This window comes from Vipera berus (genome assembly GCF_964194415.1).
Source record: "Vipera berus genome assembly, chromosome: 9".
In the NCBI taxonomy this organism is placed as follows: domain Eukaryota; kingdom Metazoa; phylum Chordata; class Lepidosauria; order Squamata; family Viperidae; genus Vipera; species Vipera berus.
The window spans coordinates 19,030,278-19,055,836 of NC_138212.1; the positions used below are offsets into that span (position 1 = coordinate 19,030,278).

A 25,559-nucleotide genomic window follows, 5' to 3' on the forward strand; every position below is an offset into this window, starting at 1 on the left:
TTCTAAATCCTATCTTTCATGATAAAAGTCTAATTTTATCTAAGGGTCATCAATTCTTTTAATCTTATTCAAACAAGTATTTAAACATATAATGCTAAAAGGTCAAATCTTCTATTTTTTTAAATCTGACTCTCGCTTTCTTTCTTTGCCAAGTCACTTTCCAAGCCAGGGCAATTAGATCGCCCAGGAACTTTCTCTCTATTTTTGTAAAAAATTGCTTGGCATGAGGAAGACAATTTAGGTAGGGTATTTTTTTTTTTTGGGGGGGGGGGAATTCTGCCCATTTATATTCCTTAAGCAACTTCCAGTTTGTTTCTCTCTCCATTTCTCTTTTCATTCCCTGTCTCCCAAGTTGTGACATTTCCTTAACAGTTCTACTGTATATTCCTTTTTTTGAAATCATCTTCCTTGCCATCATATGTATTTTGCAGACCTAAGGGGTAAAAAGGTCTCTTGTATTTTTATTGTTATAGCTAAGTCTTGCTGTATTTTGTTTGTATATATAGTTGTTTATATTTCCCTTCTTTTGTCTCTTCCATCTCTAAATCCATTTTCTCTGTTTCATTTTCTGATTTCTGAACTGTTTGTTCATACTTTGTAATCGTTGTCTGGGAACTTTCTAGTTGTAGGTTTAATTTGGAGATTTGCTCATTTATATTGTCTAAATCGTTTTTAGTCTCATTATTTCTTTTTATGTCCTCTTTGCATTCAACAATTCTTTGGTGAATTAGTTGTAGCATATAATATATTTCTTTCTGAAAGGTGTTTCTTTTTTCTTGGGGCATCATTCCTGGTGATCCTCTAGTATCACCAGACTCAGTAAGAGTAGATCAAAGTTTCCTGTAGTTTTCTGATCTTTATATGTATCCTCTATAATCCAATAGATTCCAAAATATAGGTTCAGTTCTGAAAGCAATATTTTATAGTAATCCTTTGTCTTAAGTATCCAAAAATTGTCCATCAGGCAAGGTTGTTGTAATCCACAATGTTCGGAGTGTTCAAAATGTTCAACCTCTCTGAAAACAGCTCAAAAATCTCTCCCAGCCAGGTGTAGTCCAAGGTCATTTTTTTCTTTCTCTCCTGCTAGATCTTGAAATTAAAAGTCCAAGCTCAGCAGGTATTTATAATCCAAGAAGGTCAAGGTGATAAGTATGCCAAAATATTTTCCTTTATTGCCAGCTGTTCTCCCAAGCAGCCAGGAAGAAAATCATAGTGCTATACACAAATCCAACACTAGTCCATTTTCCACTCTTAAAACAAAGGATTGATTTCTTATACTTTGCCTCAATGTTTTTTTCCAAAGAGAAAATCTTAAGTTATTTCAATTCTCAAATTTATCTTTCTTATTTATCTTTATTTAGCTTTATGTTACTTCCACTTCAGTATTGTATGTTTCTCTCCCCCATAAAATTAAAATGCCACTTCCATTTACATTCAGAGGTTTTTAGCTTCTTGGGAGCCTTTCCCACGAAGTTCAGTTGCAAAATAGTAAAGAAAGGATCGATATTCTCACCCAGTTCCAAACATGCTGTTTACGATGTATTAAGTAGTGCTTTTTCCTTCTTTGGTTGTCAGCAGCTAATGGCCGGCCACAGGAATGTAGCCGGTCTTTCCCCTGCTGGTTTGGAGGGCTTTCCTTGGATTGAACAGAAAGACTGCCATCTCTCCATGATCAACAAGGCACCCCTCCTCTTCATTGCCTGTTTGGGGTGATTTTAGGCCCTTTTTAGGGCTCCCAGCAGGGTGAAATCAGGCATGGAAGGCAGAGCCCTGCCTATCTGCATCCCGTTCCACTGTGACGCAAACTGGAAGTCTGCTTTAGAAGTCTTATATACAGTTTGGCACCATAAAATATGGTGTAACATCCCATGGAGTTCATATAGTTCAGGCCTTTTCAGTTGGCAATGCCCCAGGAATATCCTCCTACTGAAAACCTTGAACGTCATTATTTGGCTACTATTATACTATTTATTTTATGTACATTGTCCCTGAAATATGGTCTATGATGATCATAATGAGGGCAATGATGTGTTTGTATTTCCCTTACCTTTAAAATATTGTTGGCATTATGGCTTCAGGTTTACTATTTAATACACCAAATATACCCCATGCCATAATAAAAAAAGCATGTTTCAAATCCCATTTCCATTCCATTCTGTATTATATTAATTCACATTAATTAAAAGAGCCTCATTATCAGCTCACACTCAACACCAAATGATAATTAACAGCAGGACAATGCATTTCCCCCCCCTCAAAGTTTGCATTAAACACAGTGTGGTGGTCTCTGACCTAAGTAAAGAAATGTAAAAAAAAATAGATTTTTCATTACAGTTCTAAATTTAACTGAACAGAATCAGGCTTTGAAATGGATGTAAATCTGACTAAATTGAACAGTGCATACTTCTTGCAAAACATTGTTGGATCTCAAGTTTAATATTTCTCAATACTGAATAGCATGGTGCAAAATATGTATTATTAGACAAAGAAAAAATTATCTATGTATCCCATCTTTTTATTGAGACCAAATTCACATGTTATTCAGCTTTAGTGGCTGGCTTCGCTGATAACATATAAGCTCAGTACTATCACGTACAGAACTGGAAATTTGAATGCCTTTATTTTTTACAGCGGTAAAGCTCCAGTCTGATCACTGTTTGGACCCAGGGATTCCGGTCAATGGGCTACGATATGGGAATGATTTCTATGTGGGGGCCCTGGTGACTTTTGGCTGTGATCCTGGGTATACTTTGAGTGATAGTGAAGCTTTGGAGTGTGAACCAAATTTTCAGTGGAGCAGGCCACTTCCAAGCTGTGAAGGTAAGAATTTAAAACTGGTATGCTAGACACTGAGGAGAAAAGGGTATGCTGTGCTAATTTATTCATCACCAGGTGTGGTGGAATGTAGTCTGGATTCCCAGGTGGGAAGGGGTCCATTCCAGAGTGCAAAGAGGCAGCTAAGAATGGAGAGTTCAGTCAAGAGGAGGAGAGTTAGGAAGGCTCCTCCTCCCAGAATTTATCTATACTGGTACAAATTGTTGCTTTAGTTTGGTAAGATTTCTAACTATAAGTAAAGAACATAAAGATAAATACTCAGAAGTAGTTCCATATATCATATTTGGTTCTCGGGGGCCAAAATCCCAAGTCAGAATCTCTGCAATGTTCTTTCTTCCATATTTATTCATTCTTCCTCCCCTCCCCCCTCCCCCCAAGTTGGTCTCATCTGACTTAAATCAGGAAAACCTGGATATCTACGATAGCCTGGTAAAGATCCAACTGGTTTAACAACAGTGGTAAAATTTCATTCTTTACTTACATTACTGTATTGAAGTGAAAATTCTGCTTAAGACCCTGGAATTCTGCTTACGAATATCCTAAGGGCTTGCCTTCTGCCACTTCAAGATTTTTTTAAGGGAATTGTATAATGTTTTCAATAATTCAATAAAGTAACTATAGTTGCCTGAAATCTTCCTTCATGTAATTTTTAGAGGTTATCAAACATTCTTTATAAGTATCTGAAGCCCCAAAGGATAATAGGGAGAGCCAGAAGCAATGGAAGGTGTTTCCAACATCTTTTTGGTTAGGAAAAAAGAAACAAAATTGAACTCTTCCAATAGGACAATGGTTATGCCAAGATTCCAAATGATAATGAAGGCTACTGCTAAGCTTGTAAGCCGCCCTGAGTCTTCGGAGAAGGGCGGGATATAAATGGAATTAAAATAAATAAATAAATAAATAAATAATGCAAAACTTTATTGAGTACAGTATATCGGCACTGATGAATAGAAAACTAACTGGCTAAAATGACACCAGAGCAGTAAGTTAAAAGTATAGGACCTCCCTTCCTCCCTAATAGTGCAGGTCATATTCCCCAACTAAGTGTCAGACATTTGTTATGAGAAAAATCTTCAGTTCTCAGCCAACGGCTCTCCAATGACCTTGATTTTCATAATAGACCACTCAAACCTGCAATGAGCACTCCAATCCTCCCCTCTCTTGCCCCCCCCAAGTCTGTTGGCAAGCTAAGAAACAACAATGGCTGAAGCAGAACAAGTTTCTTTGAAGCTTGACAGGTGGAATATAACTATTTCCAAGGGTATTGTTGCTAAAAGTCCTAGGAAGGAGGTGGTGATAAGGAGTATGTAGGGCTGAGACCAACACAGTTCTTCTGTTTGGGACAAGTCAGACTTGGAGCTATGTTCAGCTCTATGTTTTTTGGATTTGATCAGAAAATTTGGGTGTACAAATGCAGAACAAAGGCAGAGATTTTATAGCTAAGGTCTTGAGTCATGGCATTCATGCAAGCTAGGAACAGGCAAGACTCCCAGTGATGCATTCTAATGTTCTTTGATCCCCAGTGAATTAGCTGCAGGGGAAAATACTTGTCAAATGATTACAATGAGAGGTAGTCTAGGTATGACTGGAAAACCAACAGTTAGCCATCCAGATGTGCTTGGGAAAGGAGGCAGAATGTGTGGGGTGATGCATGTGGCTTTGCTAAGGAGAGACCCTTCTTCACAGCTGGAACTCTAATGTCTGCTTCTTTTTTCCTGATGGTTTTCAGCTCTCTGTGGAGGCTACATACAAGGATCAAGTGGCACTGTATTATCCCCAGGCTTTCCAGATTTCTACCCCAATAATTTAAACTGCACTTGGATTATAGAAGCTTCTCATGGCAAAGGTAAGTCCTATGATTCTTCCATGTTTTCATCACATACCCCCATGGAAAGTGAGGAGGATCTACCCCCACAAGAATCTCGGTATGCTCTAAAGAGTAGACACAGAAGCAAAAGAAGGGGAGTGATCATTCCACTATGCTCCATGGAGGCAAATTTGAACTCGAAATAGAAAAATCGAGAACAAAGAAGGCTGCTATTCCAATTTAGCTTAAGAGTATGGTTTAGATCCACTTTTCATTCTTTTGATGATCCCCTCACATCATTAAAAAAGCTTCATCTTTATGTATCTTTAGATATTTCCTATAACCTCTTCTGTTTCTAAGGTAAATGTTTGGCATACTCTTGGAACCCCAAAGTACACAAAATATGTCTACAGTATAGTCATCTGCTTTGAGGCTCATCAGTAATTAAACATTATGTTTATTTTTTTTATTAATAGGCAACTGTAGAAGGCAGTTAGGCTTTGAAACGGACATGAGCACCGGCCCCTAGAGTTGGAAACAACTAGCACGCATGTGCGGGGGAATCTTTACCTTTTTATGTATTGAATTGCTTCTTTTTTTTCTTCCTGTCTCCCAGCACTCTTTGTAATACCTTCCACCTAAATTTCCTTAAATCCTCTTTCTTTTGACTTGGGTTGCTATCTCTTTGGTATGCATTTTGGCAGAACACACATTGTCCATTTTTTCCCACTCACCAGATTGTCTGGAGTTCTTTCCTGCTTCCTTTCCTGCTCCTCTGTTCTTTCATAAAGTGGAATTTGAAGAAATTGTGCTCCAAAGGGCTGAGGAAAAAAGAATGTAGGGAGGGAGGGAGGGAGAGAGAGAGAGAGAAATTGCACGTTAATTTTGAACGTCCTTCAATAGTTCAATTCCTCTAGTCTGCTAGGAATCAAGACAATGGGAACTGTTATCAATCAATTCTGTGTTGCCAATTATATTAAGGTAGATAAACCCATTGTTGAAAAGTGCAACACATTACTAACGAGTTACATGCTGTGCAGGATATCCCACAGAGCAGAGCAATCTACTCTTCATTAATCCACTCAGCCCTGAAATCTTTCTTTTGATGAGAGGCTTCCCATTATCCTACTGCAATACTTGGCACATACCACATAGAGCCTGATCCTCTGCTCCTAAAATGTTATTCAAATGGGGCCTTCTTTTTGTTCAGATCAAAGTGTGGCTTTTGGCCACCCTTTGTGAGCAGCATTTGTAAGCTGTGCAGGGCAACATGCTTTCACAGCCCCAGTTTTATAAATAGTTTATTTTGCAAATGCTAGGATCTCTCTGGTACCAGCCTTATGGGATCAGAATGCATTATGGCCATGCAGATGGGTGGTCTGCAATGTGCTTCCTGGCAGCACATGGCAGCAATCTGAAGAGGACAATAAAGTCAGAAAGAGATCAGACAGGGCAGGTCCACTCTCTGATCCAGCAACCACTTCTCTGCATAATTAAAGGCTCTGGGCACCTCCAAGGCAGAGTTCATGCAAAGCATCACCACGTACAGTAATTTCAGGACCCTGGACAGCTATCAGGAATTTACAATGTGTTTTAGCTCCATGTTTACTACTTCTCCCAGGCACTATATTTTTCCCTTTATTCTGGGAAAATGGGAATCCTGGGACCCCCCAGCTCAAATTCCCATAATTTTGACCACATGGCTATCACAGGGGTTTAGTCAGAAAGCAGTAACTTCATGCCAGCTGCTAATTTGTTCCAATCTAGGGCATGTTTTGCTATCTCTTGAAGCTTAAGATTCACAGAAAAATAATAATAATAATAGCAGATGTATGATAAGTTCACATCAGGAAAAAAATGGTGATTAAAGCATCTAGAAGCAGGACTACTTCAGGATCAAGATAATGATTTGGCCAGGTAGGTTTGTTAGTACCTGAGGAAATTCCCTTAAAATCTAGAATGTTCCTCAATAGTTTTATTAAAAATGTCTCAGTGAAAAACTAAAGGGATTGGAGACAACCTGACCCATATCCAAAATCCAAACCAGGAGAAAGGTCATCTCCTTGGACTGGAAGGGCACTGGAAGATGTCTGAAATCTCCTGCTATTGGGGGGGGGGAGTCAATTTGTTCATGATTTGAAATATCTTAGGATAATGGTTCATGGCTCATGATATATTTACTTTATTTGTTTAGCATATGACATATCAAGGAGTCATTCCATAATTAATTGCAAAGAAAGGTGGGGCATAATTTTTTATTCGTTGGAGGAGAAAGAGAACAATAGATCTGCCTTTAACCATTTGTTGTGACAGGTTAATGGAAAGTTCAAAGAAAAATAAAAGAATTGACTAAAACTGGACAAAGAATGTGAAATATTATTGATTCCATGTCTGCTTATCCTTGACCACTTTTTTAACCAAGTTTTTACTGTTTCAATGGCTCCTTGTGCCCTTCCAGTGATATGAATTGGTTCCAATGGTTAGAAGAAATGTTAAGTCAATCTCACCTTGCCCTTCCTGTTAGGGACAAGCAAAAGGTGTAGGTAGCTCTACCATAAATGCAACAAGCAGATGACCTATGCCACTAACCTAGTAGGAACTCTGATGTTATCTGTGACAGACTTAGTTAATCACTAATCTATAAGAACTGAATTTACAGTCCAAGCAATTGAGCCAAGAGCAATGGCATGTGCCAGAAAACAAACCAGAAGTCAGTTGGCAAGAATGATCAATGTCTGCTCATTATAGTAGATGTAGGTTCATTAACATCCTGGTTAAACAGAGGCATGACAGCAGATTAAGGTTGAGCACATGCTTAATATGTGACTCTCCTCCGTCGGTCAGATCTCCCACTTGAATAGTGCATGAATACTTATGGATAGGATCAACTTATATCATTGAAGCTGTGTTTACACCTGAGTTCAGATGAATGGTTGTACTTGAATATCTTGAATAACAGCTCTATTTGGACTTTTCCATCTTTCTGCCTACCTTATCTACTTTCAATTTAGGCTGATCCTTCTAAAGGGAAAGATTTTGTGCAAGTGTGCACAATAGTCACACACACACACACCACACACTTCATCCTTCCATTATTTTAAAGCTTCCCATTATCATAACTCAATGATATAATAATAATAATAATAATAATAATAATAATAATAATAATAATAATAATAATAATAATAATAATAATAATAATATCTACTACTACTACTACAACACACAACTTGAACTCACTCAGGTTGAGAACCACTGCTCTAGAAAGGCAGAAAGAGGCTCATTCACACATCAGGAATATCAGTGTCTCCTATTCTCCCTTGAAAAATGAGCCATCCCCTCCTTTGAAAACAAAAATCTCTTCTTCTTACCCAGCTGAAGCTAAGCACGTCCATTTCTTTAGCTCTTATCCCTTAGAATTAATTTTCTAGTCTGCTAAAACTTGCGTTATCAAAGCCTTGAGGCTCTTGGCTTCATTTCTGATATATAGTTGTTTGCAGTTAGCAGCCTCACTTCATGGTAGTCCCTGGTCACTGATCAGCTCTTAAGAAGGATTGCATCTCTGCCCTGGCAGTTGCTGTTTGAAGACAGAGCTTCAAGCTAGATGGTCCAATGGTCTCAAGTTGATACATTATAGTTCTCCACTCCTGGGTAATCTCCACCCTTGACTCTAGTACTCCTTGTGAAAATTGCATCACCAACCTAGGTGGAAATAATCCTGTAAGGAGGCTGCCTATATTCAGAGAGTATTGGATGAGAATCTGGACAGGGTGGGGGGAATTATCTCCATTTAATTACACATTATTCTAAGACCCCAAAACTGACAACTGCCTACAAGAGATTTCAACATACTTGCCAAAAGGTAGAGTGGAGATAGCAGGCAAGATAAAAGTGGGGAGGTATGAAATGACCCTTTCCTGGTGTTAAGGAAGATTGGCCTTTTGGAATAATGAAGAAGGGGGTGTACAAAAAGTCCCAAAGTCCCCTTGTATATCAATATATTATCTTTACAATCCAGAGACTTTGTCGTCATCTGCCTCCACTAAACATATTTTCTCCTTCACTAAGAGATCTTAGCTAATTAGGGATCATGTGAGCAAAAAAAAAAAAGATGAGCTGCCTGTTAGGGTCCCAGAGGAATCTGTCAGCAGATCCCCACTTTTATTAGGAGGGGAAATGAATGCCCCTGGATGTCATTTCTATGCTGCAGCAGCAGTACAATGGAACTCGTCGTCTTGAAATTCAATCATCTCCTACCATACAAGGGCCTTTAGAAAAGTACTTAGAATTGTTTAAGATTTTGATTCTTAAACGATGCCATCTTTCTCTTTCTTTCTTTCTTTCTTTCTTTCTTTCTTTCTTTCTTTCTTTCTTTCTTTCTTTCTCTCTTTCTCTTTCTTTCTTTCTTTTTTTGCTGGTTCTTTCTATGATTTTTGTTTTAAATTTTTAATATATAAAATATATTTATATTTTTAGCTCTTGGAGATTGTTTACTTAACATATTGTACCATGGCTGTTTTAATGGCTCCACCAGCCTTGGTGGAGCAGTGGGCTAATGCCTCCCTAAGTAACACCAGCTGCCTGCAATTAGTGCAGGTTCGCATCCCACCAGGCTCAAGGTTGACTCAGCCTTCCATCCTTCCGAGGTAGGTAAAATGAGGACCCAGATTGTTGGGGGCAATTAAGCTGACTTTGTAATAATGCCACTTGGGGGGTGTATGAAAGCCCTAATAAGCAGGCATATACATAGAATGAAGGCTACTGCTAAGCTTGTAAGCCGCCCTGAGTCTTCGGAGAAGGGCGGGATATAAATGGAATTAAAATAAAAAATAAATAAATAAAAAATGTTAACCTACTTAAAGTATCTTGACTGTGGCAAGTAAAATAAAATAAAATATGAATTGCTAAATAAGTGGAAGCTTTCTCACTCGGTATAACTGGTTAAGTCTGGTTATATTAAGATGTCAACAGTAAAGACGCAGCCATCTTTTTACTTAATTATTTATTCTGCTGTTTTAAAATGATTGTCCACTGTAATCAAATAAATCTGGGAGGCTAACAAGGCTCGAAAACAAAAACATGCATATAAAAAAGTAAAAAGAACAGTAAAAGAATCAACTCCTCAACCAGTGCAGAAGAAAACACAATTTGTCAAACAACACTGGATAGAAATAAGAAATATTTCTGACACATTTCATAGTGCTTGCTCCAATTAATTTTGACTCAGCACAAGGTTTGATTTTAATGTGAACATGTTTCCTTATTCTCTGCTTTTGTTTTATCTGTGTTCAAGGGAACTTCTATAAGTTATGGACTAATATGTTGTATCATTACACTTCAAAAATAATGGTCTTCCCCCCCCCTAAAGTGCTTCACTGAAAACAATCCTAGTATATTTGTTAAAAATGCAACAACTCAAAAACCCAGTGTAAGCAAATCTTCTTTCTAGCTCAATTTTGACTAAAAATAGAAGACAAGGATGAGGTTCAGCCAGGGATTCAGGGATCTGTTTGTAATGCCAGATGTCCTCATTTTGGAGAGCAAATAAAGAACAGCAAATACCATGACCACATAGAATCCTGCCCAGTAGGTTTCTACAATAATTTGAAAATTACACATCCAGTTATATCTAATAATGAATGTGAACTTCCTCTATGAAAGGTTTGCTCCTCAACCAGGGGTAGGCAACCTTGGCTCTTTTATGACTCATGGACTTCAACTCAGGAATTCTAGGAGTTGAAGTCCACGAGTCATAAAAAAGCCAAGGTTGCCTACCCCTGTCCTCAACAACTGAGAAGAAACCTTAGTGATCAATTTCACCATTTACAAAACAGGATATTTCACAAAGCAGATGAAATAACTACAGTGATATGAATTGAAATACTGTATTTTCCGGCGTATAAGATGACTTTTTAACCCATGAAAATCATCTCAAAAGTTGGGGGGTCATCTTATACGCCCAGTCGTCTTATACGCCGGAAAATCAGTGAGCCCAGGAAGGCACACCCTCCCCTCTCACTGTGGAGGAAGCAGGGCAGGCTGGCGTCTGGCGGGAGCCAGCAGGGCAGTCCTGCGCACGCGCGCACTCTGGCTGCGCGTGTGCAGGACTGCCCTGCCGGCTCCCACCTGACGCTCTTCCCTCTTGAGGCAGCATCGCTCCCCAGCTCCTAAGGAGTCCTCGGGGATGCTGCCTCAAGAGGGAAGAGCATCGGGCAGGAGCCAGCAGGGCAGTCCTGCACACACGTAGCTGGAGTGCGCGCGTGTGCAGGACTGCCCTGCTGGCTCCTGCCAGATGCCAGCCTGCCCTGCTTCCTCCACAGTGAGAGGGGAGGGCGTGCCTTCCCGGGCTCACTGATTTTCCGGCATATAAGACGAAAAATCTTGAAAATCATCTCAAAAGTTGGGGGGTCGTCTTATACGCCCAGTCGTCTTATACGCCGGAAAATACGGTAATAAAAAAAATCTTACAAGGGATGTACAGTTCAACACCCAAAAAAATATCAAAGCTGAAAGAAGGACATAGAACATAGAATATAGAATAATAGGAGGTCTTCAGTCCAATCCCTTGCCCAAACAGGTGACCCTATGGCATTCCAGACACATGGCTGTCCAAACTCTTCTTAAAAACCTTCAGTGATGGAGCACCTAGCTGGAAATGACTGGACTCTCGAGAATTAATAAACCAGGAACAGACTTTAGAGGTCTTGATTGATTAACTGATTAAGTGCCACAAAGTCATTGTTCACTTTTAGGCATCCCATAGATTGTTCTCTAAGACAATCTGCCCCTAACCTGATCCTTCAGCTCTTCCATTAAAGCACTCATGGCTACTATAACTATCCACTTTGCTACTGTTGTATTTTTCTCTTTCCTTTCACCTTTCCCAGCATTACAGCCTTTCCCAGAGAGCTAGGTCTTTACATACGGTGTCTGAAATAGGTCTTGGGAGTCCAACAAAGATAATTAAACTTAAGATTCAGAGGTATCCCCAAAGATCCAAGAAAAGGAAATCAATACTGACGACCATTCATTTCATGTGCAAGTTACAGCACCATCAGAGGGCATTTCATCCACCAGATAACCTCTCAATGGGAACTTCCAGATAGAGCTAAGCAGTTTTACTATATCATATTTACAACAAAATAAGATGCCCTGAGTTCCCTGAGTCTGACTCATTTTTCTGAGTTAAAGGTTTCTACCCATTTGTTTTCTCTCAAGTTGATGGTCCCACTGCCAGCTGATAAAACTCTGATAGAGTTGGAATCGTGTTTTTGCGTTCTCTGTGATTCCCACAGGGATGGAAAGAAAGCACACCATAATTGAAAGTGCAGAGTTCATCATGATGGCTATCTTAGACTTATTGCGTTTTGTTCTCTTTGTTTTGAAAACTATGTCCCTAGTTTTCTGTGGTTTCCAAATCCAGAGGATTGCTTGAGAAGCCACTAAATTGGGTATAATACAAGGAGAAATATCGGAGTCATATTGTGCAACTGTTCTTCTGATCAAATCTAGATCCTTTCCATTCTTTCCACCGTTATTACATTAATGCTTTAAACAGACTTCTTCTATGTCCCTTGTATCAAATCTATTTTGATCCTAAAGTTTCCAGTGTTAATATGTTTTGCTGATGTTTTGCACAACCTCTGCAGTCTTCTTTCTTTCTTTCTTTCTTTCTTTCTTTCTTTCTTTCTTTCTTTCTTTCTTTCTTTCTTTCTTTCTTTCTTTCTTTCTTTCTTTCTTTCTTTCTTTCATGTTATAAAGCTGATGCTTTGCCAAATGAAGAATGCTATTGAACTTTGATTTTGTGCATGGTAGAATTTGGTGGTTCTGTGATTTCTGTTCTCTGATTAATCACCTCCAGGTGTTTTCTTCACTTTCCACACTTTCCACTTGGAGAGTGGTCATGACTACCTGTTGATCACTGAAAATGGCAGCTTCAGTCAGCCTCTGAAACAGCTCACTGGTTCCCACCTACCTGCTCCTTTCAGCGCTGGACTCTTTGGGAATTTCTCTGCTCAGATCCGCTTCATCTCTGACTTCTCCATTTCTTATGAAGGCTTCAACATCACTTTTTCAGGTAAGGGCTGGTACCTGAGAAGTAAGTAACTACCCTGGCCAGGTCTTCTTTCATCACCAAAATACGTCATGAGCCTCCATACACTGGAGACAAGAAAAAAGATACCTTGGAGAGACATGTCCTAGATGGGAACTATGGCCCTTTTATGACTGGTGAATTTCAACTCCCAGAATTCCTGAGCCAGCCATTCCTGAACCAGGAATTCTGGGAGTTGTAGTCCACAAGTCATAAACGGGCCATAGTTCCCCATCTCTGTTCTAGATACTCAACACTAAGTAAAAAAAAATACTGAGCAGTCCTGGGCTCTCCTTGGTTTATGACAATCTTAGTCAGTCATAAACCACTATGAATGTTGGGCCTTCTCTTCTTACATCCATCCCGTGTTGTACAACACTCTTTCTACTTAAAAACTAAAACAGAAGTCTGAGACAGTGAGTAGAATTGACATTTTGACCACATGGCTACCACAGTGGGTTTAGTCAGAAAGCAGCAAATAACCAGCAGGCAGATTAATGAGATTATTCCAGATTATTCCTCTGTCTAATCCACAAGGATCCTTGCTCTCAACCCTCATCTTATTTTTCTCTCTCCTCTCCTCATCAGCAAAGTGTCCTTGGGTTTTATTAATCTGTTTTAACCTACTTTTTAATGTGTTTTAATTTATTCATGGGCATTTTGTTTAATCGTTTTTAATTTTTGTATCTTGTTTTTTAATATGTATTGCCCTGTTCACCGCCCTGAGTCCTTCGGGAGAAGGGCGGTATACAAATAAAATTAATAATAATAATAATAATAATAATAATAATAATAATAATAATAATAATAATATATTATTATTATTATTATTATTATTATTATTATTATTATTATTATTATTATTATTATTATTATTATTATTATTATTATTATTATTATTATTATTATTATTATTATTTTAAAGAAATAATGATGACCCTGAAGGCAATGCCTTCCATTGCAGCATACCAACTTCATTTTAATTATAACAACGTTAGCATTTTAAAATATATTGTGTCACATACGACAGAGGATCTAATGCCAGATCTAAGAAATAAAATTTAGGGAAGCTATAGGGAAAGATTGCTTCTAATATTGACTGTGTTCTCCGGGATGGGCAGTTTTAAATTCTTTTTTTTTTAATGAATGAGTACCGATTTGTTCCAATCTAAGGCACGTTTTACTATATTTTTTTCCATCTTGATTGGTAGCAAACAATAAGCAATTGTAGCCCTACCATGCTCAATAGATGTATAATGGTCTGGTTTCCACTGCAACTGTTGCATTATTTGTTTGCCAGTTTTGTGATCATATTTGTAATATGTTATGAACCAGGGCTGGTAAAATAACAAAACATTAAATACTGATTCCAGGACCAGAAGATACAGTTATATAAAAGTGCATTAGAAAAAGAACACTGACCACTGACACACACAAAAAACAACAACAACCAGTAAGTGAAAAGGCTGATAATTTGCTGTAACTCAGCTAAAATGTACTTCTGGCTAAAAATAGAGGAGACATTTTCCCAGTGGGATCAGCACTGACACATTAATATGGAGGAATTAGCACCGCAAAGGCTTAGTTTTATTTCTAGCAAAGCCAAAAGTCAGCAAAGTTAGCAGAGTTAAAGGAGAAGCTGAAGAAGAATTGCTCACTAAGAGAGCATCCACAAAGAAGAGGGAGTCAAGCTGTTCTCCAAAGCGCCTGAAGGCAGGACAAGAAGCAACGGATGGAAACTAGTCAAGGAGAGAAGCAACCTAGAACTAAGGAGAAACCTCCTGACAGAACAATTAACCAGTGGAACAACCTGCCTCCAGAAGTGGTGAATGCTCCAACACTGGAGGTTTTTAAGAAGAGACTGGCCAGCCGTTTGCCTGAAATGGTATAAGGATTCCTGCCTGAGCAAGGGGTTGGACTAGATGACCTCCAAGGTCCCTTCCAACTTATTATTATTATTATTATTTGCATATAGCAAGACTCAACGTTTAACCTCCGTGTTTTCAAGTAGGTCTGGGAAAGGGTTCATACAGAATACTTTTTTGGCCTAGGTTTTTCATTTGAAATGTTTTTTTTTTTCAAATTTCCCCACCAAATTGGTAGGCAGAGCTACAGGAGGGATGCTTCCTTAGAAATCTGGGGAGAAGATAAATTTTTCAACTATTTCTCAAGGATTAGTACTCATCCTTGCTGGGCACAGATACCTGTAGGAGGAAAATCCATGGGATTAGCTTCTTCTCGTGGAGTGATGTGTGGAAATTGGTGTTTGCGAAATGATGAGCTGCAAATTGCCGCCAGGAGGAGAATTGGACAGTGAAAAGGACCTTCTTTTGGGTTACTTTGACATTAAAGGAGTGCAAGTGCATCACGGCTTTCTCTTCTCCTCAGAGTGAAGATTGGAAAGCATGTTTTATTTTATCAGATTGGATCACAACCTGTTCCTCTCCACCACCACCACCACCACCCCAAATAAAAATGCTGTGAATGATTATCAAGGCCTTCTCAAGGCAGATTGTCATGTGCAGAGAAGATCAATATTGTATGGTCAAGAAAATGGTTGCCACCTTCCAGGAAATCTGGACATGGCAGTTTTTTAAATTTTTATTTGTTTGTTTGTTGTTTGGTTGTTCATTTATTAAATTTATAGGCTGCCCATCTTACCTCAAGGCAATCCTGGGTAGCTTACAATCATAAAAAAATAATACTGTATAAATTAAAAACATAAATAAGTTAATATAAAATCCAAAACATTATGTCCCAGTTAAAAGATGGGGGTGGGGGGCGGGAGCAGGAACGGGGGAGATGGAAAGTTATTAATGTCAGGGAGAGGCTAAAAGAAAGAGACACACACAGAGAGAAAAATGCTCATGTCTGTGAATTGTGTTTAAAAGTATACGTTTTCTATTTTGGGGTAATGTCCAGTGGCTGCTTGTGTTTCTCTACCCATCAGAATACGACTTGGAACCTTGCAATGAGCCTGAAGTGCCGATCTACAGCATCCGCAAAGGTCTTCAGTTTGGTGTGGGGGACATCTTGACTTTCTCCTGCTTCCCTGGGTACCGACTGGAAGGTGTCTTCAGCATTACTTGCCTGGGCGGTCGACGGCGTGTGTGGAGTTCGCCACTGCCAAGGTGTGTTGGTAGGTGGTCACGTGCTTTAATTTTGCTTGGGCAGTCTAGTGTATCAGAACATACCCTGGGCAAGCTCTTTAGCCTTTCTTGGTTTTGGTCTGTGGGAAGCATTAGGAGATGGATGAGTGAATTAACAGGAGCAGAAGCCTAAAATTGCTGGTCCTATGATAGTTTGCACTGTCCATGTCAATGCTGCTAACATCGAATGTGATTGCTTGACAAGAGATGAAGAAGGAGCTATTTCATATGTTAAACTTGTGTATTGCTTTAAGACTTGTGTATTGCTTTAGTTTAAAAGTTGGGGGGAGGGAAGAGTAGGAATGCACTTTCAAGGCCATTTGTCTCTCTAAAGAAGATAAGACTTTGGCAGTTCTTCTAACAGAAGGGAAGCTGATTCTTTAAATTAATTGGAGAATATGATTAATGACAAAATTAGAAAGGTGGAGAAATGTCTTTTAATATATTGTGCAAGGGGCGGAGATTTCAGATTGCAGCTTCTTTCGAGCAAGCATTTGCCGGTGTATTAGGCTAATAAAGGACTTTTTTTATTGAAAAGTTTTATAAAAGGTTACAATATTCTTGCCCTGTTCACCGCCCTGAGTCCTTCGGGAGAAGGGCGGTATAGAAATAGTATTAAATAAATAAATAAATATTATCCCCTTCCCAACCCCCCCTAAACCCCCCCTCCCCCACTTCCCAAAGCTGATTACAGGGTTACAAATATATAGTAATCATAATCTAACTAACATTAATCAACTATATAAAAAACCAAATACATAATACACTTTAACCCGCCTTTAACATAATTACCAACACTCTAAAATACCCAACTTCTAGAAAAAAATTAAATTATAACAATAAAATTTACTCATAAACTAAATGAAACTTTTTAGTCCCATATTTTTTTCTGAATATAATCTATCCATCTTCTCCAAACCGAAATGTATCTCTCTTGTGAATGATCTTTCAAGTAAGCAGAAATCTTAGCCATTTCTGCTAGATTTGACACTTTAAGCGTCCACTCCTCTATAGTAGGCAGACAATCCTTCTTCCAATATTGCCCTATCAATAACCTCACAGCTGTTATCAAAAGGTAAACAATGCCTCAGAATCACTTGAAAAGCCCATATGTCGGAAACTTGACAGTCCATGTGCCTGATTATCCTTTGACTTTAGAGAGATGGGGGGGGGGAAACATAATCAAAGCCAAGTACTCAGGACATGGAGTACAGGCAACATTACATCTGCACAAACATCTAAGTCACCCTTTCATTATCACAAATTAAGATTTGCAGACTAGATTTAACAAGCACCCAGTTATTAATTTTAGGTAAACCCAATGGTGGAGATTTAAATTAATCGTTGGGAGTTTGTTAAATCTGGTCTGCAAATCTTAATTTTGTGCTAAGGCTGATTAATCAAGTGGACAGGGAATCCCTGTGCCATGGTTAATGTCAAAAAAGAAGAAAGAAAGAAAGAAAGAAAGAAAGAAAGAAAGAAAGAAAGAAAGAAAGAAAGAAAGAAAGAAAGAAAGAAAGAAAGAAAGAGGAGTGAACCAGATGCAACTCTGCAGAACAATCCCAGATTCCAAGTAATATATGTCTGTACCATGTTTAGCTCACAGAAAGATGGAGTTCCCTTACTGCATTAAGGCATGGTTCATTGTAACCATGGTTTGCTGAAGAAGGCAGAAAACTGAGTTCCCATATGGTGCTAAGGGATGCACTGTGGTAATCCTTCATAAAGGACAGAACCAGCTAAGTGATTCTAAGCCAGTCATCTTCTCTCAGTCCAACCTACCACCTGAGGTGGTGATTGTTGGGAACGTAGAAGGAGAGAACACTATGTATACCACTTTGAGTACCAAAATAAAGGTAGGATCTAAATCTGTTAAATAATACATGGACATCTTTCTTTAAGTTGCAAACGAGCCCACAGCGTGATTCTGTTGTTTGTGACTCCAAACTGTGTCAGTAGAAAAATAGATTTAATTTAGGAAAAAATATGAGATTGAAGCCAAAATATCTATCTCCAAATGGTTCCTATACTGGGACATACATTTTTAAGGGTAGAACTGGTGTACTGCAGAGAATCACAATAGAGATTCTCCTAACATCTGGAAGCCAGATTCTTCTAACTGAAACTTCTTTGGTGATAGGCTAGACCAGGGGTAGGCAATCTTGGCCCTTTTATGACTCGTGGACTTCAACTCCCAGAATTTCTGAGCCAGCTATGCTGAGGGGAATGGGAGAGGTTTCCATGCTGAGCCATGCTGGCTCAGGAATTCTGGGAGTTGAAGTCCATGAGTCATAAAAGAGCCAAGGTTGTCTACCCCTGAGCTAGACTTAGAATTATGGGTACCTGCTGCTTGCTGTCCCAGAGAACCCTGCAACTTTCTCATCCATATGAGCTATAATTAACATATATGTGGCAGAGACAAGAAGGGAGTGGTCAAAAAAGTCAAAACCCCATCCCTTTTTGTATCTATCACAACATCTTGACTCTTGTACTCTCTCCTCCAACAGCCCTCTGGACACCCCTGCAGAGGGAGGATTTTTATGAATCATTTTCAGATTTTGTTTTTTAAACTAGCAATATTTTTCAGACAAATGACATTTTGTCTGTGTTATTTCCAGCCATAAAAAAATGAGAAAATCTCACTGGCAATTGTAGTGAGGCAGGAGTGCTCTGGAGGCTGCAGAAATGGCCTTTGCAGCTGTGGGTTATAGTATTACTTAACTATTACTAGCATTGGTGGAAGTGTTGCTCCATTGGGATTGCTTATATTTCAATTCATCAAGACACTGAAATTGATGTTTTAAATGCTGCTTACCGATTTTAGATTTCCAGCTTTCTTGTGTAATATACCAACTTGGCTTCACTGTCTGGGAATTCACAGTAAGGCTGGTTTGTCTTCTGCTTTAACATATCATGGAAGAATACAACAAACTTGAGAAGTTTTAGATGTGTTCAGCTCCATAGCAGAACTAAGAGATGCAGAACTAAGATAAAACAATATCAGGGTTCAGGGTACAGAGATATATTTACTTATTTAATAAACCTACATACTGCCCATCTCATCTAGAGATGACTCTAGGTGGCTTACATTATAATTGTGTAGGAGAGCACCATCTTTTTAACACCAGCTTGATAATAGAGCAAGAGAAGGTAGCAATATGGATGTAGTAGTAGACTATGTTATGCTGTCCAAATGCAGAACACATGAGAGTCCTGATTGACTCACAGGATGGTTCTTTATTTCGGTAATCCAATGTTTAATTTGTAGTCTAGCACTGATGATGTTACCTAGTTTAGCTAATGAAACAACCTAACAACCTGGTTGCAAGAAAACAACCAGGCTCAGAGAGCACCAAGGACCCCTTAGTTCAACTCTGAGCTACAAATATTCTCCTTTAGTCAAGATTCAAGATTCCATGTGTAGGAAGAAAAACACAATAGGCCCACATCAGTATTTACCCAGACAGTATGCTTTTTATATCACTTGTATATTCCCATCTGTTAACCGTCAATCCTTCTGCCTCTTTCTCTGTAGCGGAATGTGGTTCCTCTGTGACTGGGACTCAAGGTGTTCTATTATCTCCAAATTATCCCCTAAACTACAACAACTACCATGAATGTATCTATTCCATCCAGACGCAGCCAGGAAAAGGAATTCAGCTCAAAGCCAGGGCTTTCAGTTTGGAAGCTGGAGATGTCCTCAAGGTAAGGACTAATCATCCAGTGGATTAAAAATGAGGGTTAAACAACATAACAAGAAAATAAGAACCAATGCATTCCAAAACTGCTGAATCCCAGACCACATTTTGCATGGGGTTGTACTTTCCCAGAAAAAGTAGGTCTGTAATCTGGGAATGTTCCTAGACTCCCAACTGCTTTCAGGACTTCTGAACTGTGCTGCTTTCCTCAAGTCTCTTGGTGGCTTTTTATATTATCAATAATGGTATCCTTCTGGACTATCTAGTGGAACTGGGTCTTGGATATTGAAGTAGGATGCTACTGGTCTGTTCTATCAGGCTGTGACCAGTTGTTTGACCTCTAGGCTTAGACTTAGGGAGTCCCACATTACACCACTGGAAGGGTCTTTGAATGTCCTCAATACAGCTCAGCTTGTTGTTCCTTACTCTCTAAATTTGATAATGGGCTGGACTAGAGAAGAAGCTGAAGCCAAATCCAAACATGATTAAGATGTTGTAGGTAAAGAGGATATTAAACTCAAGAAATGAGCTTCAACCTACTTTGGATAGGCTTCCACTCTGCCTGAAAAAGCAGATTTGCAGACTGGGAGTGTCCTCACTGACTTAACACTTGGCATCTGAAGTGAGGAAGGCCTTCACGTAGCAATCTTCTGTGCCTGCTGCATCCCTTCTTGCGCCAGCTGAATATGCTGACAATTATCCACATCTTGTCCCAACCCATCTTGACTATAGCAATATGTTTTATGTAGTGCTATCCTTGAAAGCAATTGGTGCAAAATGGGGTGGCCAGACTTCTGCCTCTGTTCAGGATCACATGATGGTTGTAATGAAAGATATGTACCAGCTATCAATTGTCTACTGAACCTAAGGTACCATGTTAGTATAGACCTTCAAAGCTCTAAATGGGTCTGACAGGATCTGACTGTTTTCAGAGACTGCCTGTCCGGGGAAAGAACCGTCTGGCTAACCGACTTACAACCACAATTAAGAACAGAATGTTCTTTTTCTTTTTTTTAAAGCAAGGTGATTGTTAAGTGACTTGTGCTCAGTGTTATGATCTTTTTGTCACGGTTGTGAAGCAAACCATTGCAGTTTTTAAGTGAATCATGCAGTCATTGGGCAAATCCAGCTTCCCCTATTGACTTTGCTTGTCAGAAGCCAGTGGGAAGGTCATGTGACCCCAAGACACACCGATTATTGTAAATACATGTTGGTTACCAAGCACCCAAATCTGATGATGATGATGATGATGATGATGATGATAATAATAATAATAATAATAATAATAATAATAATAATAATAATAATAATAATAAAATTTGGAAGGGACCTTGGAGGTCATCTAGTCCAACCCACTGCTCAGGCAGGAAACCCTATACGTTTCAGACAAATGGCTGTCCCGTCTCTTCTTAAAATCTTCCAGTGTTGGAGCATTCACCACTTCTGGAGGCAGGTTGTTCCACTGGTTAATTGTTCTAACTGACAGGAAGTTTCTCCTTAGTTCTAGGTTGCTTCTCTCCTTGACTAGTTTCCATCCGTTGCTTCTTGTCCTGCTTTCAGGTGCTTTGGAGAATAGCTTGACTCCCTCTTCTTTGTGAAACCCCTGAAATATTGGAACACTGCTATCCTGTCACCCCTCGTCCTTCTCTTAATTAGACTAGATGTCATGGTTCCAATTAATGAGACAGTTCAAACAACATTCAGGCATTGTTTTATCTAAAAAGTCTATAATAATGAAACAAAGCATTGGCACTCATGGATGGATGCCAGAATATGAAATTCTCCTCCCCTTGACCCCCACATCATACAGAATTTTCCTCCCTTATTTACATGTCATGAATCACATTTACCAATTAATTCAACACTGGAAGTTTCACTTCACTTCTGAAGCAGCTCCCTTATCTTGTCAGAGCCTTGGTGGAGCAGTGGGCTAATGCCTCCTTAAGTAACACCAGCTGCCTGCAATTAGTGCAGGTTCGCATCCCACCAGGCTCAAGGTTGACTCAGCCTTCCATCCTTCCGAGGTAGGTAAAATGAGGACCCAGATTGTTGGGGGCAATTAAGCTGACTTTGTAATAATGCCGCTTGGGGTGTGTGTGTGAAAGCCCTAATAAGCAGGCATGTACATAGAATGAAGGCTACTGCTAAGCTTGTAAGCCGCCCTGAGTCTTCGGAGAAGGGCGGGATATAAATGGAATTTAAAAAAAAAAAAATCCGGGTTGCATTTCTCACACGTTTCAGTGATTCAGAACCCAACAGTTAAAGCAAAAGGCTGCCTCTCATATTGTCAGTGCAAAAACATGTCAATGTTTGCAGCATTGACACTAGACATACCCAATTCCAGCAACCGTTCCTTATAAGTTTTAGCCTCCTGATTATGTGTCCATGGGGATGGTGCGTCAGTTATAAGTGCAAGAGCTGGTGGTAAGTCTCTTTTCTCAGTGCCACTGTAACTTTAGATAAGATAAGATAACCTTTATTGACATTTGTTTTTTTACCATGGGCGCAACGGCACATATCAAAAATGAAATTTAGTTGCCCGCTCTAAAAGTGGGACACATACATGACACACACCTGACCATACTACATACAACATATATATAGACCCACATCCCTACATATACATAACAAATAAATATTAAATACTGTCCCTCTTAAATATATAACGGAAGGAGGAAGCTTGATAGTTCACAAGGTTAATGCTGTATGTAATGAAACTATGGCAGTCACTAGATGAATTATTGTGAGTTGAGGGCTCCCTGTATTTAAATCAGGAGAAGGGACTTTTTGAAGTTGTTCTGAGTGCTAGATGCAGAGCTCTTTGGGAGATGTACTTCTTCCCTGTGGCTTACAGACTTTCTTCATGGAGACCTATCCTCCCCAACCTGGACCTCAGAAAGTAGGAAAATGCCATTTATTTTCCCAAGCTATTAATTTTTCATAGATTTCACAATAGTGAGTTCAACATTGATGTCAAGGGTTCTGATTTCTTTTTCAAATGTGTCATAATCTATTACAGACAAATAAGAAGAAAACATAACCAGATAGAACAATGAATAAAAATATGCTGTACACAAAACAAGAGTAACAGAAATGAAATTAAGGAGGGAGAAAACACAAAAAAAGAAGAACCAAAAAAAAATGTTACCCATACATATTTTGTTGCATACATTTTGAATATACTACATCTCAAGTCTTAAACCGTGAATTAAAACTTTGACTATACAGAAGGATTTTGACTGAGGATTTCCTAATGTCCATAAAATACAAGCACAAATTTTACATTAAATGTAAAATTCTTACATACCATTTCTCCATGCATTTGTTTTCAAGCTTTTCATTTTGGGTATGCTAGACTGCTTCCGCCAGTGTCAAATAATCTTATTAGGTGCTACTCACACCTCATACTTCACTAAATTCCAAATTTAACCTCACATAAATATCTTTAGCCCTCATTCTTCCAACACTTTATTTGCAACCTTATAAATAACAAATCATGAGAGTGTCAGCATTGAAGGTGCCCAAAATCAGTGTCAGTGTCCCAATTTGCAGAAATAGAAACCCATCCCATTGGACACATCTTCTCAACTGTTCAACCAACAGGGAAAAAAATATTGAATGAATCACATGTTAAAAAGGTGCAATATTAATATAATATTTAAAAATTTTCTAGCCTCTTGATATATTAAAATAGGTTTCCTACAGTCATCATAGTACGTTTTGAACTATAGAATTATAAAGTGACTGTAGGTTTAGGAACTTTAGGGACTTACAAATGTTTTATTAACAATTTCAAATCAGATAGTGTCTTAATGGAATATGACTTTTGTTTGTTAACACCAAAAAAAGATCTTATGGTTGGATTGTCCCAAATTGTCATTTTTGATGAAAATTAGGATCAAACTTGAACCTCCTTCCAAGGACGTTCTACATATGTCTTGCAGTTTTGAATGTGAGAACAGCACCCAAATAAGAAGTAAAAGTAAGAACCAAGTCTTTGTGAAGATGTTACAAGGGAATTCTATGTTTTACATTTCTTCATATTATTCTAAGATGCCTTGAGTTCAGAAAGCTGGATAAAATAATAAAAGAAAACAGTCTCGAATTAATCAGGAAACTGATAAAACACTTTTAATGTCATTTTAACTGAAATGCATATAAATAATGAAGCTGAGAGACATTTTTTTTAAAAGGTCATCTTTTTTTAACCTTTCATTCCCATGAAAAGCTGCAGAAGAGAGCACTTCTGGAGGCAATTTACAGAATTAATTCATTCTGACCTAAGATTTTGGAGGTATTAGGATAGGATTTTCTCTCTATTTTTATTTTTTTTTCTTTTATAGATACTGTAATTGCATGCTAAGTTGTCATTGTGTTTGGTCTTGGACCATAAAGAAATGTTGGTTCATTGATTGAGATAGTATATAAATAAAAAATGATGTAATTGTTTTATTCACCCATTTTGTTAACTGAATGAAATAGTTATTTTCTGAGATATTGTTTAGAGGGGGAGATAGTGGCAACTGTGATAGCTTTTCCAACATCTGCATTGATTTAGTCATTTGCCAGGTTTATACTGCCAATCATACCTCTCAGATACATTCTGGGAAATCTAAATTTCTCAGAAGCAACCTGGTATTAAGGAGAAACTTCCTGACAGTGAGGATAATCAACCAGTGGAACAGCGTGCCTCCAGAAATTGTGGGCGCGCCGTCACTGGAGATTTTTAAGAAGAGACTAGACAGTCACTTGTCAGAGATGGTATAGGTTCTCCTGCTTGAGCAGGGGGGTGGACTAGAAGACCTCCAAGGTCCCTTCCAGATTCTATTCTATTCTATTCTATTCTATTCTATTCTATTCTATTCTATTCTATTCTATTCTATTCTATTCTATTCTATTCTATTCTATTCTATTCTATTCTATTCTATTCTATTCTAATGGGTGGCTATTGTTAGCATGCAGAACATTTTAAATCAAAGAGTAACATTGTCATTTTAAGAGCAAGAAATCGGTTTTGGGACATTGGGGTGGAATTTTGAGCTCAAAACAAACTTGTTGGAAGTTTCACAATAATCCAGGGAAACAACTTCATGTTTTGAGAGACCATCATGTACTGAAACATTGCAGGAATACAGATGCTTTGAATGCAAGGATGTAGGAGAAAAGCAGGCAGAGCTGGGGGCAGAGTTAAATGCATCATCAGTTTAGAGTCCTTGTGTTGCCAGAAGAGATCCAAGTCCAACCCCACCTGAATTCTGTTAACCCTCATCTGGCACCAATTTAGTGTTGAACTTCACTTGACCAGATTCTTGTTTATAAGCTTGAATAAATTGTCTATGCAGGGACACAGTGGCTCAGTGGGTTAGGACGCTGAGCTTGTCGATCAAATGGTCGGCAGTTTGGCGGGTCGAATCCTGAGTGCCACGTAACAGAGTGAGCGCCTGTTACTCGTCCCAGCTTCTGCCAACCTAGCAGTTCGAAAGCACGTAAAAATGCAAGTAGAAAAATAGGGACCACTACGGTGGGAAGGTAACAGCGTTCCGTGCGCCTTTGGCGTCTAGTCATGCTGGCCACATGACCACGGAGACGTCCTTGGACAAGCGCTGGGTCTTCAGCTTGGAAACGGAGATGAGCACCGGCCCCTAGATTCGGAAACGACTAGCACGCATGTGCGGGGGAACCTTTACCTTTACCTTTTAAATTGTCTATACTGCAATCAAACTGATAGTCCTAATTCTTTGTGTTTGACAAAGGCAAATTGATATTTTTCACAGCCTAGTGGCTACCAATGCAACATGCCCTCCCTCTTCAAAAGAAAAGTCAACACTGTTTTCATGTCACAGTGCCCAGGCCAAAGGCATGGGACAATGAGGAATGTTCCACCCATCACCAGAGTACCAAATGAACAAAACTGTTGACTTTGTAGAGACAAAAGGTAGATGGTCAGCAGATGAGCAGAGAAATTCATCTTCTTATTT

General features: G+C 38.9%; 1 protein-coding gene across 1 annotated transcript in view; it reads left to right on the top strand.

Moving 5' to 3' along the window:
* Positions 1-25,559, top strand: part of CSMD2 (CUB and Sushi multiple domains 2) — a gene marked incomplete at both ends in the record, with an annotated part of 651,882 nt that overhangs the window by 452,082 nt on the left and 174,241 nt on the right. Inside the window, 5 exons of the mRNA XM_081334380.1 lie at positions 2,632-2,820; positions 4,565-4,681; positions 12,504-12,719; positions 15,685-15,873; positions 19,419-19,588. Of these exons, the coding sequence (XP_081190506.1) occupies positions 2,632-2,820; positions 4,565-4,681; positions 12,504-12,719; positions 15,685-15,873; positions 19,419-19,588 (881 nt within the window). The remainder of the gene's footprint in view (positions 1-2,631; positions 2,821-4,564; positions 4,682-12,503; positions 12,720-15,684; positions 15,874-19,418; positions 19,589-25,559) is intronic.